At 40.7% G+C, this 12887-nt stretch overlaps 1 protein-coding gene across 1 annotated transcript in view; it reads left to right on the forward strand.

Annotated features, from left to right (window-relative positions):
• Positions 1-12887, forward strand: part of LOC145393456 (endoplasmic reticulum aminopeptidase 1-like) — a 172777-nt gene that overhangs the window by 141631 nt on the left and 18259 nt on the right. The window contains exons 16-17 of the mRNA XM_080267555.1: positions 6171-6293; positions 8081-8303. Coding sequence (XP_080123681.1) covers positions 6171-6293; positions 8081-8303 — 346 coding nt within the window. The remainder of the gene's footprint in view (positions 1-6170; positions 6294-8080; positions 8304-12887) is intronic.

Consider the following 12887-nt stretch of genomic DNA (forward strand, 5'->3'; position numbering starts at 1 on the left):
AAAAAGGAGTGGCTTAATAGAAGGTGTATGATAGCAAAAAAAAAAGAGAGATAAGGCGTGGAACAACTGGAGAAAGAGAGGTAACAACAGAACAAAGGAAGAATATAAAAGAACTAGAAGTGAATACACAAGAATGCATAGAGAAGAAGAAAGGAATTTTGAAAAAGGTATAATAGACAAATGCAAGGATGACCCCAAACCATTTTATAGATTTGTTAATGGCAAACTGAAACAAACGGAAGGAATCACCAAACTGCAAGAAGAAAGAGAGGTCTATAAAGATGCAGCAGTGCAAGCTGAAATAATGAACAAATGTTTTCAATCGGTTTTCACCAATGAAAAAGAGTTTGTGGAAGGGGAGGGAGTGATTAGAAATGTACCAGTGATAAAAGATATAAAAGTGGAGGTACAGGAAGTGTATAAATTACTGGAAACTCAAGATGTAAGGAAAGCCCCAGGACCTGATCGAATTTCTAATTGGGTAGTGAAGGAATGCAGAGAACAACTGGCGGATAAAATTCACAGTTTAATCGTGTGTTCTCTGGAAGAGGGGAAAGTGTCACAAGAATGGAAGAGGGCAAATGTGGTACCAATTTATAAGGGAGGAAACAGGGAAGAACCCCAAAATTATAGACCAGTGTCTCTAACCAGCATGGTCGCAAAATTGTGTGAGAGAATCCTGAAAGACAGATGGATAAAATATCTAGAAGAGATGAATATTTTGGCTGAATGTCAGTTTGGATATAGAAGTGGAGGGTCATGTGTTTCCAACTTGATGAGCTTTTACTGAAGAGCAATTGACGTGGTACAGGAGAGAGATGGTTGGGTGGATTGTGCGTACAGTACTTAGACTTAGAGAAGGCCTTTGACAAGGTACCTCATAAGAGACTAATGTGGAAACTAGAATATATAGGAGGACTGAAGGGGAAACTCCTGGAATGGATGAGAGACTTTTTGAGAGAGAGACAAATGAGGACAGTAATAAAGGATAGGATGTCTGGATGGAGGGAAGTAACAAGTGGAGTCCCTCAAGGCTCGGTGTTGGCGCCAGTAATGTTCCTGATTTACTTAAATGATATGGTAGATGGAGTGAAAAGTTATGCAAGTCTGTTTGCTGATGATGTAAAGATCATGAGGAAGGTAGAGGTTGAGGAGGATTGTAAAATACTACAGGAGGATCTGAATAGGATACATGATTGGAGACGGACGTGGGAAATGAATTTTAACGTAAAGAAATGTAAAATATTGGAAATGAGTAAAAGTACCAGGAGGCCATCACTGAATAATTTGTTGGGTAATGAATTAAGCACAAAAATGAGAGAAGAGAAAGATTTAGGAGTGCTTGTCCAAGATAGTTAGTCCCCTGAAAAACACATTAACAAGATTATTAGAGAGACGTATAAACTCTTGACTAACATAAGAGTAGCATTTCATTATATGGATGAGGAGATGATGAAAAAATTGGTAGTGGCCATGATCTGCCCCAGGTTAGAATATGCAGTGGTAGTGTGGTCCCCACACAAAAAAGAAAGATATAAACATGATAGAGAGAATACAAAGAACAGCAACCAAAATGGTCCACAGTCTGGCAGATCTGTCATACAGAGAGAGGCTGGAAAAGCTGGATTTGCCTTCATTAGAGGAAAGGAGAAAGAGGGGAGACATGATTGCAGTGTTCAGGACCATGGTGGGAGTAGATAAAATTGACAAAGAAGATCTGTTTTTATGGGATAAGAGAGCACCAAGAGGACACGGAATGAAATTGAAGGATATCAAGAAATATAGCTTTCCTTACAGAAGTATCGACTTATGGAATAGCCTGGACAAAGAGATCGTCCAGTCTAAAAACTTAAACGAGTTTAAAGTTAAATTTGACTTACTGAGAAACAGCGACGGGAACTCACGAGCATAGCACATTTCATGTATATCACAATTAAGTATACAGTATTAGGTAAATACATAAATATTTGGAATTTAGACGAAAAGGTGGTGCAGGAGAAAAACATTCATGTGTGTAAAAGTAGACTAGATAAATGTGGATATGGGGACAGGACAACACGAGCATTGCTCAATTCCTGTATACTGTACTACAAATAGGTTAATACACACACACACACACACACACACACACACACACACACGCCAAGAGTAAGGGAGAAAGAAAACAGGAAAAAGGAGTGGTTTAATAGAAGGTGTATGATAACAAAAAAAGAGAGAGATAAGGCATGGAATAACTGAAGAAAGAGAGGTAACAACAGAGCAAAGGAAGAATATAAAAGAACTAGAAATGATTACACAAGAATACGTAGAGAAGAAGAAAGGAATTTTGAAAAAGGTATAACAGACAACTGCAAGGATGAACACAAACTGTTCTATAGATTTGTTAATGGCAAACTGAAAAAAAATGGAAGGACTCACCAAACTGAAAGTAGAAGGAGAGGTCTATAAAGATGCAGCAGTGCAAGCTGAAATAATGAACAAATGTTTCCAATCGATTTTCACTAATGAAAAGGAGTTTGTGGAAGGGGAGGGAGTGATTAGAAAAGCACCAGTGATAAAAGATATAAAAGTGGAGGTAGAGGAAGAGTATAAATTACTGGAAACTCAAGATGTAAGGAAAGCCCCAGGACCTGATCGAATTTCTAATTGGGTAGTGAAGGAATGCAGAGAACAACTGGCGGATAAAATTCTCAGTTTAATCTGTGTTCTCTGGAAGAGGGGAAAGTGTCACAAGAATGGAAGAGGGCAAATGTGGTACCAATTTATAAGGGAGGAAACAGGGAAGAACCCCAAAATTATAGACCAGTGTCTCTAACCAGCATGGTCGCAAAATTGTGAGAGAATCCTGAAAGACAGATGGATAAAATATCTAGAAGAGATGAATATTTTGGCTGAATGTCAGTTTGGATTTAGAAGTGGAAGGTCATGCATTTCCATCTTGTTGAGCTTTTACTCAAGAGTGATTGACGTGGTACAGGAGAGAGATGGGTGGATTGTGTGTACTTAGACTTAGAGAAGGCCTTCGACAAACTCCCTTGCTATGGACTAAACCCTTTTGTTCCTTTGATTTCCTCATATCTCAGCAATAGAAAAATAAGAATAAAAGTAGATGATGTATATTCCACTTTCCACACAGTTAACGTCGGCGTGCCACAGGGATCAGTTCTGGCACCAACCCTGTTCCTTGTTCATATTAATGATATCTTATCTGTCACCCACAGTCCCATCCATTCATATGCAGATGACTCAACACTTCATAGTTCATTCACACTCAGACATCCATTTACAAAGTCCGATATCTCTAACTCTCACCTCAGTACAGCCATCTCTTTAAATCAAGACTTATCCATGATTAGTGAATGGGGACAAAACAACCTTGTCTCATTTAATGCTAGTAAAACAAAATATATACAATTTACTAATAGGCAGGTATTGCCAGAATTGTATATTACCTTCAGTGCTACAAATTTTCCCATTTCCAAAAGTATTGACATTCTCGGCGTCTCGCTTAACAGTGCCCTCAGCTGGACCTCTCATGTCAGATCACTTGCTAAAACCGCCTCAAAGAAACTTGGATTATTGTACAGAGTCCGTAACTTCTTCGCTGACGAGCAGTTAGTTATAATTTATAAGAGTCATGTGCGCTCTCAGCTTGAATACTGCTCACCGTTGTGGAGCGGATGTGGAGAGGTTGCCTTAAAACAAGTAGACAAAATTCAGAACAAAGCTGTTAGAATTATTAATAACCCTGCTATTACTAATAAACTACCTCCCCTACAAGTAAGAAGGAATGTTGCCTCCCTTGCATTATATTACAGATATTTCTACAGCAAATGCTCAGACGAAGTTGCGTCCATTGTGCCACCTCTCCATGCCTTCCCTCTTGCTACACGGGCAGCTGGCAGCGCTCATGAATGGAATGTCACTCAGCCATACTGCAGAACTTCTGCCTATCAGAATTCTTTCATTCCCCGAACTTCATCTCTCTGGAACTCGCTTCCCCAGAGTTGTTTCCCTCCATACTTCATCCTGCTGCTGTTTAAGTCTAACTCTTACAGATATTTTATGAACAGCGGACACCAGTGATCTGGTGCATAGATTTGTCCTTTTTTTTATTCATTTGTTTTTCCTTCCTCTGTTCTGTTATTTAAAAAAAAAAAAAAAAAAAAGGGTACCTCATAAGAGACTAATGTGGAGACTAGAGTATATAGGAGGACTGAAGGTGAAACTCCTGGAATGGATGAGAGACTTTTTGAGAGACAGACAAATGAGGACAGTACTAAAGGGTAGGATGTCTGGATGGAGGGAAGTAACAAGTGGAGTCCCTCAAGGCTTGGTGTTGGCACCAGTACTGTTCCTGATTTACGTAAATGATATGGTAGATGGAGTGAACAGTTATGCAAGTCTGTTTGCTGATGATGTAAAGATCTTGAGGAAGGTAGAGGTTGAGGCGGATTGTAAAATGCTGCAGGAGGATCTGGATAGGATACATAATTGGAGCCGGATGTGGGAAGTGAAATTCAATGCAAAGAAATGTAAAATATTGGAAATGGGTAAAAGTACCAAGAGGCCATCACTGAATTATTTGTTGGGTAATGAATTAATCACAAAAATAAGAGGAGAGAAAGATTTGGGAGTGCTGGTCCAAGGTAGTTTGTCACCCGAAAAAACATATTAACAAGATAGTTAGAGAGATGTATAAACTCTTGACTAACGTAAGAGTAGCATTTCATTATGTGGGTGAAGAGATGATGAAAAAATTGATAGTGGACATGATCCGCCCCAGGTTAGAATATGCAGCAGTAGTGTGGTCTTCACACAAAAAGAAAGATATACACAAGATTGAGAGTGTACAAAGAACAGCAACCAAGATGGTTCCCAGTCTGGCAGATCTGTCATACAGAGAGAGGCTGGAAAAGCTGGATTTGCCTTCCCTAGAGGAAAGGAGAAAGAGAGGAGACATGATTGCAGTGTTCGCGACCATGATGGGAGTAGATAAAATTGACAAAGAAGATCTGTTTATATGGGATAAGAAAGCACCAAGAGGACATGGAATGAAATTGAAGGAGTCAAGCTGCTTGAAGGATATTAAGAAATATAGCTTTCCTTATAGAAGAATAGACCTGTGGAATAGCTTGGACAAAATGATCGTCCAGTCTAAAACTTAAATGCGTTTAAAACTAAATTTGACTTACTGAGAAACAGGGACGGGAACCCACGAGCATAGCACATTTCGTGTATATCACAGTTAGGTATATTAGGTAAATACACAAATATTTGGAACGACTAGATGAAGAAGTGGTGCAGGCGAAAAACATTCATGTGTGTAAAAGGAGACCAGATAAGTGTGGATATGGAGACAGGACAACACGAGCATTGCACAATTCCTGTATACTACAAATAGGTAAATACACACACATACACCGCTCACTGGCTCAGTGGTAACGTTCTTGCTTGCCATCTTGTAAATGGGAGTTCGTGCCTCGCTCAGGTTCCAAAAAGTTTCACTGATGAAGTGGGTGGTTACTGTCCCCCTTGAGCAAGGGGATGGGTGTGTGCTTGTTTGAAAGTCATGGCCTTGCCCTTAGATCGGACTATATGAGGTCTCAGCTCCCTTCCGCGAGGGTACAAATCTGATGATCACGACCATCAAGGGATCCCCACCAACCCAGTGAATTACACACACACACATACACACACACACGCACAGGTACTGTTTAACGAGCTCTTATGTTGTCTGCACACCAATGAGCACAAGGAGATTGACATTCGTTGACATCACTTTCCTGGCCAGTGCACGTTCTCGTTGGCTGTGGCACCTCTCAACTTCCCATAGTAATGAACCCTCCCAAAAAACACTTTGGACATCATGCACGTCTGTGGAACCAAACCATACTAACAGAAATTTTTGTACTAAAGTAATTTCTTTTTTTTTTACTGAATATTTTGAATGTCTGCCTCACCAAAGGCAATTACTGTAGTACTGAAGAAATGCTTGTTGGATGTAAGGCCACTGTATTTATAACTAACAATATGTTTGAATTATTACAAGTGAGATAGATTATAATTTTAGTTTTACGACAGTAATTTTTCCTTCCAGTGTTGAGTAGGGTGTACATTTTTCTGTATACAGTACTTCAGTAATCTTTCATGTTTTTTATGTAATTTAGGTATGGGAGTAAGGATGACTGGGAGTACTGCTGGCGAATATACAATACATCCACTATCCCCAGCGAGAAGAGCCTCATGCTAGAAGCCATGGCACAGACACGTGATCCTTGGCTTATGCAGCAGTAAGGATTATATGGATATACATTGAAAATTTTCGGTGCAGTAGGCCCCCAGTTTTAATGAATAGTTAACCATTCCAAGATCAGTGATGCTCTTATGTATTTTATTCCAGCTAATATCAGATAATTTGATTCATCTGAAAAGTACATCTGTCACCCAAACGTCATTTTTCTTGTGGTAAGTGAGTTTTGGAGGCACTTGAGGAAGAGGCTTTGCAGCCACTTATGTCACCATGCAGGCACTTGAAATGATGGCTTAGAGGAATCATCTCAGAATAAGAGATCTGAGCAATGGGTGTATTACCAGTTCAAGCCATGATTATGTCCTAAAATAGTTTATAACCAGGGATGGATATATATTTATGATAAGTTATCTGTTGTAACCATGGTTTATTTTTGTAGGAAGGACGAGGAAATTGTGGAGTTTTCCCATATCTCCTTTTTCCTTCTACAAAAGCAGATATTGATTTTGACAAGACAATACTGGCAAAAAATAAAACAGGGCACTTAATCCCAAAAGTTGGATTGTCATGAAACAGCTGGACACACAGAGCACAATAAAGGGCAGCCAGAAAAGTCTGGCAGTGCATGCAACATAGGGTAAGCACTGTTGGCTGAGGTGCAGGAAACTGGTCTTGGGTGCTCTCTTTTCAAAGAAGGGATGAGTTATTGGTGACTTTGGGAGAAGGTCATCATGCCTTGTGAGTTACTGATATTGAAAATGAATAGTTATGTGTTCACTGCATAGGTCTGTAAATTTAGAATAATTCTTCCAGTGACTAAATTTAATACCTGCATGGTGTCATAAGCAGCTTGATGCTGTTTCAAAGGATGCTTCCAAAAGGAGAGAGCAGAGCATGAAAAATGCCACAGCTATCTGACAATTTTCACTTGTTTTCCTCACTGTAGAAGAGAGAGTTCAGAGCATGAAAAATGCCACAAATATCTTATAGTCTTCATTAGCTTTCCTAACTATCTGGCTGCAAGCATTTGATCCATGAATCCCATACCACTCTCATATTCACCTTGTTCATCAGTCAGCGGACTGGTAACATCTTTGCTTCTTTGTAGTTGCTTGCCCACTTATCTTTCACTTTTAAATATCTTTTCTCTTAACTCTGTTTTTGTGTGTTTTTATTTACCTATATGACACCCCCAGTTTCTCCATGTTTATACTTCACTGAAGTTTAAATCTCATAGTTTTCAGCTGGTACTTTTCAAGTGCAGTAATTAGGAAAAAATGGGGGAAAGTCACCTGTACTGTATTTGGGCATGGCAGTAGGGAAGGACACTGAGGAATTTTGTGTTTATAATGGAAAAGCTTGGAAAAAGTCTTGCATTTTGGTATGGTGGTTAGGAGGAATACTAGGGAATATCTTGTTTGTATAGGATTATTAATATACCATTTTCCCATCAGATATTCTTTATGCCAGTACTGTGTGATCAGTTTTGATATTTTTCATGTTTTTTGAGTCTCAGATTAGTTGCTTGTTTCTGATTACTTTTAGGGAAAAAAAAAAAAAAAAAAAAAAAAAGAATCTCAGATGTGGGTGTTGTATTTGGGTTTCCCAGAGGGTAAATGTTGTGTAGACAAATACAGGTAGATCTGAAATATGACATCCATATATTGCTGGAAAAATCACCCTTAGGTAACAATGAAGTTTACTCAGTGCATGCCAGGATTTTGCTTTATTGTGGAATATACAGATCTTGAATGTACTGTGTTGTGTTAATGTTTATTCACCTAGTGTGGAATGTAAATTTATGGTTATCAAATTTTTGTGGTGCAGATACTTGGAATACACCCTAGACCACAACAAGATTCGGCCTCAGGATGTGCCAACAGTGCTGAAGGAAGTGAGCAAGAACCCTGCTGGCCGGCTCCCTGCCTGGCATATGGTTCGTCAACACTGGGCTCAGATTTCCCAGCTCTTTGGCCATGGATCCTTCACGATTGGGGCCATCATCAAGGCTGTTACCTCACATTTCACATCAGCCTTTGATCTAGGAGAGGTAGGTAGTGTGTGTGTGTGTGTGTGTTCATACCTAATTGTTCTTAGCTAGTTGTATCTTAACAGAAATGAGGAGAGCAAGAGGGTGGAAGTAGTGAATGTGTTCAAGAGTGCGAGATATGTTGTGATGGCATTGTGGGAAACAAAGATGAAAGGGTGTGAAGTGGAGGAGTGGGAGGGTGTGAAGTGCAAAGTGTATAAGGTCGGGCATGAATGGGGGAGGAAGATGCAAGAAAGGCATTGCTTTGTTGATGAATGAAGTGTGGCAGAGTGAAATGAGAGATTACATATATGTCAGCTCGAGATATATGTATGTCAAGGATCAAGCTGAGAGGAGCGAGGTGGACCAGGAGAGAGAGGAGCAGTCTAAGAGAAGGACTGAAAGCCAAGAAGCTGAGGATAAAAAAAATGACATATGAATACAGGATCAAAGTAGGGAAGGAGTTAGAATCAGTAAATTGGAATGAAATGAATCTGGAGAGCCTGTGGAATACAGTGCCACGGAGTTTTTGAGATTATACAATGTTAAACAATGATATTCAATAATACTTGAGAACAGGACAAAGAATTTTTTTTTCATTCATTGCCAGACGCCATGTATCCCAAACGGGGTGGCCAAGGGCTTAGAGTTAATTGTTTTACAGGGAGGGGCACTAATCCTCCACCAACCCCACTTGACACGTAGGGATGCCAACAGCATCTGGTGTTCCCCGGCGGTCACCCATCCAAGTACTAACCAGACCCAACGTTGCTTAGAATTGACTTGTGAAAATCAAGCAATGATTACTTTATGCCGGCTTACTTCGCCGATACTCTAAGGATGAGAATTTATAAACTTTCTCAACAGTACACGGCAGAAACTAATTACAGTAATCCCTCCAATATCCGACGTAATAGAGCCATAGGCAGGTCCGGATAGTGGTCTTGTCCGGATATTGGGCCACAGCTTATGGACTTGTACTTATGGACCCTAACTCAGAGAAACACCTATACAACTCCCTCTGGACATGCATTGCACCTATTTAAGACCCAAATCACACCAATAAGGGACATAAAAGACTGAAATAAATGCAAAAGAACTATAAAATGAGGTTTTAGAGGTGAGTTTATACAATATTAAACATTCTGGGTACTTACAAGTCCCTGGCTCATGGACTGGTTTGAACTGCCATTTTGCGGTCCACAGTTAATCCTCTGCACTCTAAATTCTAATTTCTTAACACTGCACAACACTGTAAATTCCCGTGTGTTCTAGTGGCGAGGTATTGCAGTTTATTCACTGTTTATTCACAAAAAACAAGCACCTGTGGTTTGCACTGCTATGAGCATCTGCTCTCGATCGGAGTTAGACTGTGACTGTTTATGATGGCAGGGTAACAGAGTTGCCAGATCGCAACGGCCATGTTACCAATCTCCTCAACTTTCGTTACCAAATTTAACTTTTCATTACCAAATTCGTAAAGCTAGCATTTATTCTTCACTAATTATATATACAAGTGGAAATACATGTAATCACTCTCCTTATAATTAACATGTTGATTATTTTCACGCTATGTAGGGTGGCAGATTAATCAGAGAGAGGAAACAATCCACCATCTCCATCCTGTGTATCCTCATACATGTGAAAAATCCATTTGGTAATGCATTATTCTGATTCATTACCAAACAAATTTTTCACTACCAAATTGGCCCACACTTGGTATTGAAAAAAATACCAAATGGCAACCCTGTCAGGGGAGGGGGGGGGGAGGAAGGAAGGGGTGAAGGGTCCATGGTGTAACAGCTGTTCAGCGCCAGGCGGCACTTTCAAATTACGGGTGGGAAAAAAGTCAGATTTTTTTTTTCGAATTTTTTGCGTTTTTTGGCCCATTTTGGGAATATTGGATCCCGGGACGATTATGTCCGGTTAGTGGGGATGTTCGGATATTGGGTGTTCGGATATTAGAGGGATTACTGTACTCACACGTGCTGTTTATTGGTACTGTTAGCCTCTGGAGAAAGTGACTCCACCCCTGACAATCAATATCTAATGCTATTAATGATAAACATGTTCTTGCTGGAGCATTAACTCCTGGTTGCACAACGGATTTAAGTTAATAAAAAGGACTGGCCTAAGTACCAGTTATGAATAATACAAAGCGTTTATGCAAACTAGGAGCTGCAACTAGAATAAGCTTAATGTGGAGAAATAAAACACAAGTTTACATTACATCAAGCTCAAAGGAAAGAACTGTGAATTTATTAATTACAATGAAACAGATTTTACGTTACATGAGTCTCAAATGAATTCAAAATAAGGAGGACACACTCACTCGCTCACTCAAAAGCTAAACTCTTAAGGCTAGGAAAAACGAAAAGAAATACTGGTCAGAAAAGTGGGCTAAGCGGAAACTGGGGCGTCAGTGCGTAGGGCAGACACTGCACACGCTAAACCTCTCGCGGGCTCACACTAGGTGGAGATTTCAGGAACCCGCTGAAGAACGACCTGGTCTCACGGCGCTTCAATCCTAACAAAATTCAAATTGTGAGAGAGAGGCGAGGGCGGGCCAGCCGCTATCTGGTAACGGCTAACAGAAAGAAGTGAGCGAAACACTATCTATCTATCTATATACCTAGGCTGCTTCCCCCAAGGAAAGGGAGGTAGTCGAGACAGGACGACACACTCCCCATTTACTCATCCATTCAAACACATTCATTCGCATCTTAGCCCCAAAGGGGAGAACTGACAAATCCTCACTGCACCACACCGCACAAGGGTCAACTGCGCAATGCAATCAGTGACATCCACAGCAGGGCCCGACAGCAGAACTGGTTTACCCCTGCCACATCATAACAGACCCATCCCCTTACCCGCACCTGACCTGACTAGCTGATCAGACCAAAGTGCAGTAGAATATCCCCTCAGGGCTGCGTCATCACTTATTCATTCACAATTTCTCTCCATTTATTTCTGTCACGCACAGCCACTCTTCCTTGCTCAACAGACATCCCTCTCGCATTCAGTGCTCTCTTCACACTGTCCATCCATCCTATTCGTGGTCTTCCTCTCAGCCTTACACTTCTCCCATCAGATCCAGTTATCTTTTTCACCAATCGCTCATTATCCATTCTCTCCATATGCCCAAACCATCGCAACACCCTCTGCTCTACTCTACCAGCCATCTTCTGAACAACTCCAGTTCTCCTTCACACTTCATCATTTCGCACCCGATCCATACGCGTCACTCCACACATACTCCTCAGACACCTCATCTCCATTACATTCAAACTTTTCCTCTCTGCTACACCCATATTCCATGTTTCAGTCCCATATAACGCAGTCGGTACCACAACACCCTCATACAGCCTTCTCTTTACATCCATTCTAAGCGAACGACATTTAAACAAATTTTTCATTCCTCCCAGCACCTTTCCTACTTCATTTATTCTAAACTTCACTTCTGCATCTATTCTTCATTCCACAGCAACATGTGACCCTAGATATTTAAAACAATCTACCTTCTCAAGCAACTCACCATTCAAAACTATATTCATCCCCCTACCATCTATCAACCTCGTACACTTCATCACTTTACTCTTAATCTCATTTACTTTCAATTTCCTCCTTTCACACACCCTTCCAAACTCCTCTACCAACTGTCTCAATCTCTCCTCTGATTCAGTCACCAGTGCAGTATCATCTGCAAACAGCAGCTGCTTCAGATTCCACTCTCCACCATCAACGATTCACCAGACTCAGACCTCCACCTAAAACTCTTGCATTCACCTCCCTTACAACACCATCCATGTAAATATTAAACAACCAAGGTGACATCACACATCCCTGTCGCAGCCCCACTCTCACGGGGAACCAATCACTCACAGCATTTCCCACTCTTACACACGCTCTACTATTTACATAAAAACTTTTCACCCCTTTTAGTAACCTACCATCAAGCCCATACAATCTTAAAACAGTCCACAAAGCCTCCCTATCAGTTCTATCATACGCTTTCTCTAAATCCATAAATGCCCAAAACACATCCTTGCCTTTCGCTAAACACTTTTCACACACTTGTCTCACAGCAAACACATGATCAACGCATCCCCTCTCTCTCCTAAAGCCACACTCCACATCACCAATCACTCCCTCTGTACCCTCTTTAACTCTCATAATTAACACTCTGCCATACATCTTACCTACAACACTCAACAGACTTATACCCCTAAAGCTAGTACATACATTCATACTTATCACCCTTGCCTTTATACAACGGGACCACACAAGCACTTGCCCAGTAACTGGCACCATACCTTTCTCAAAGCACACATTCAGCAATCTTACTAACCAGTCAACAATAGTCACTCCACCACCCTTCAGGCATTCCACAGCACACCCATCCATACCTGCAGCTTTCCCTGTTTTCATCTCCTTTACTGCCTTCTCCACTTCCTCCTTCGTGATCAAAGAATCATTCAACTCTCCCAACACATTTATTCCTTGCACCCTTCCATCCGCCACAATCTCAGCCACCCTTTCCTCCTCTACATTTAACAATCTCTCAAAATACTCTGCCCATCTCTTCCTTACTGCATCCATCTCAAT

Source organism: Coenobita brevimanus, chromosome 24 (assembly GCF_032717465.1).
Source record: "Coenobita brevimanus isolate Jiangsu-jjx chromosome 24, ASM3271746v2, whole genome shotgun sequence".
Lineage (NCBI taxonomy): Eukaryota > Metazoa > Arthropoda > Malacostraca > Decapoda > Coenobitidae > Coenobita > Coenobita brevimanus.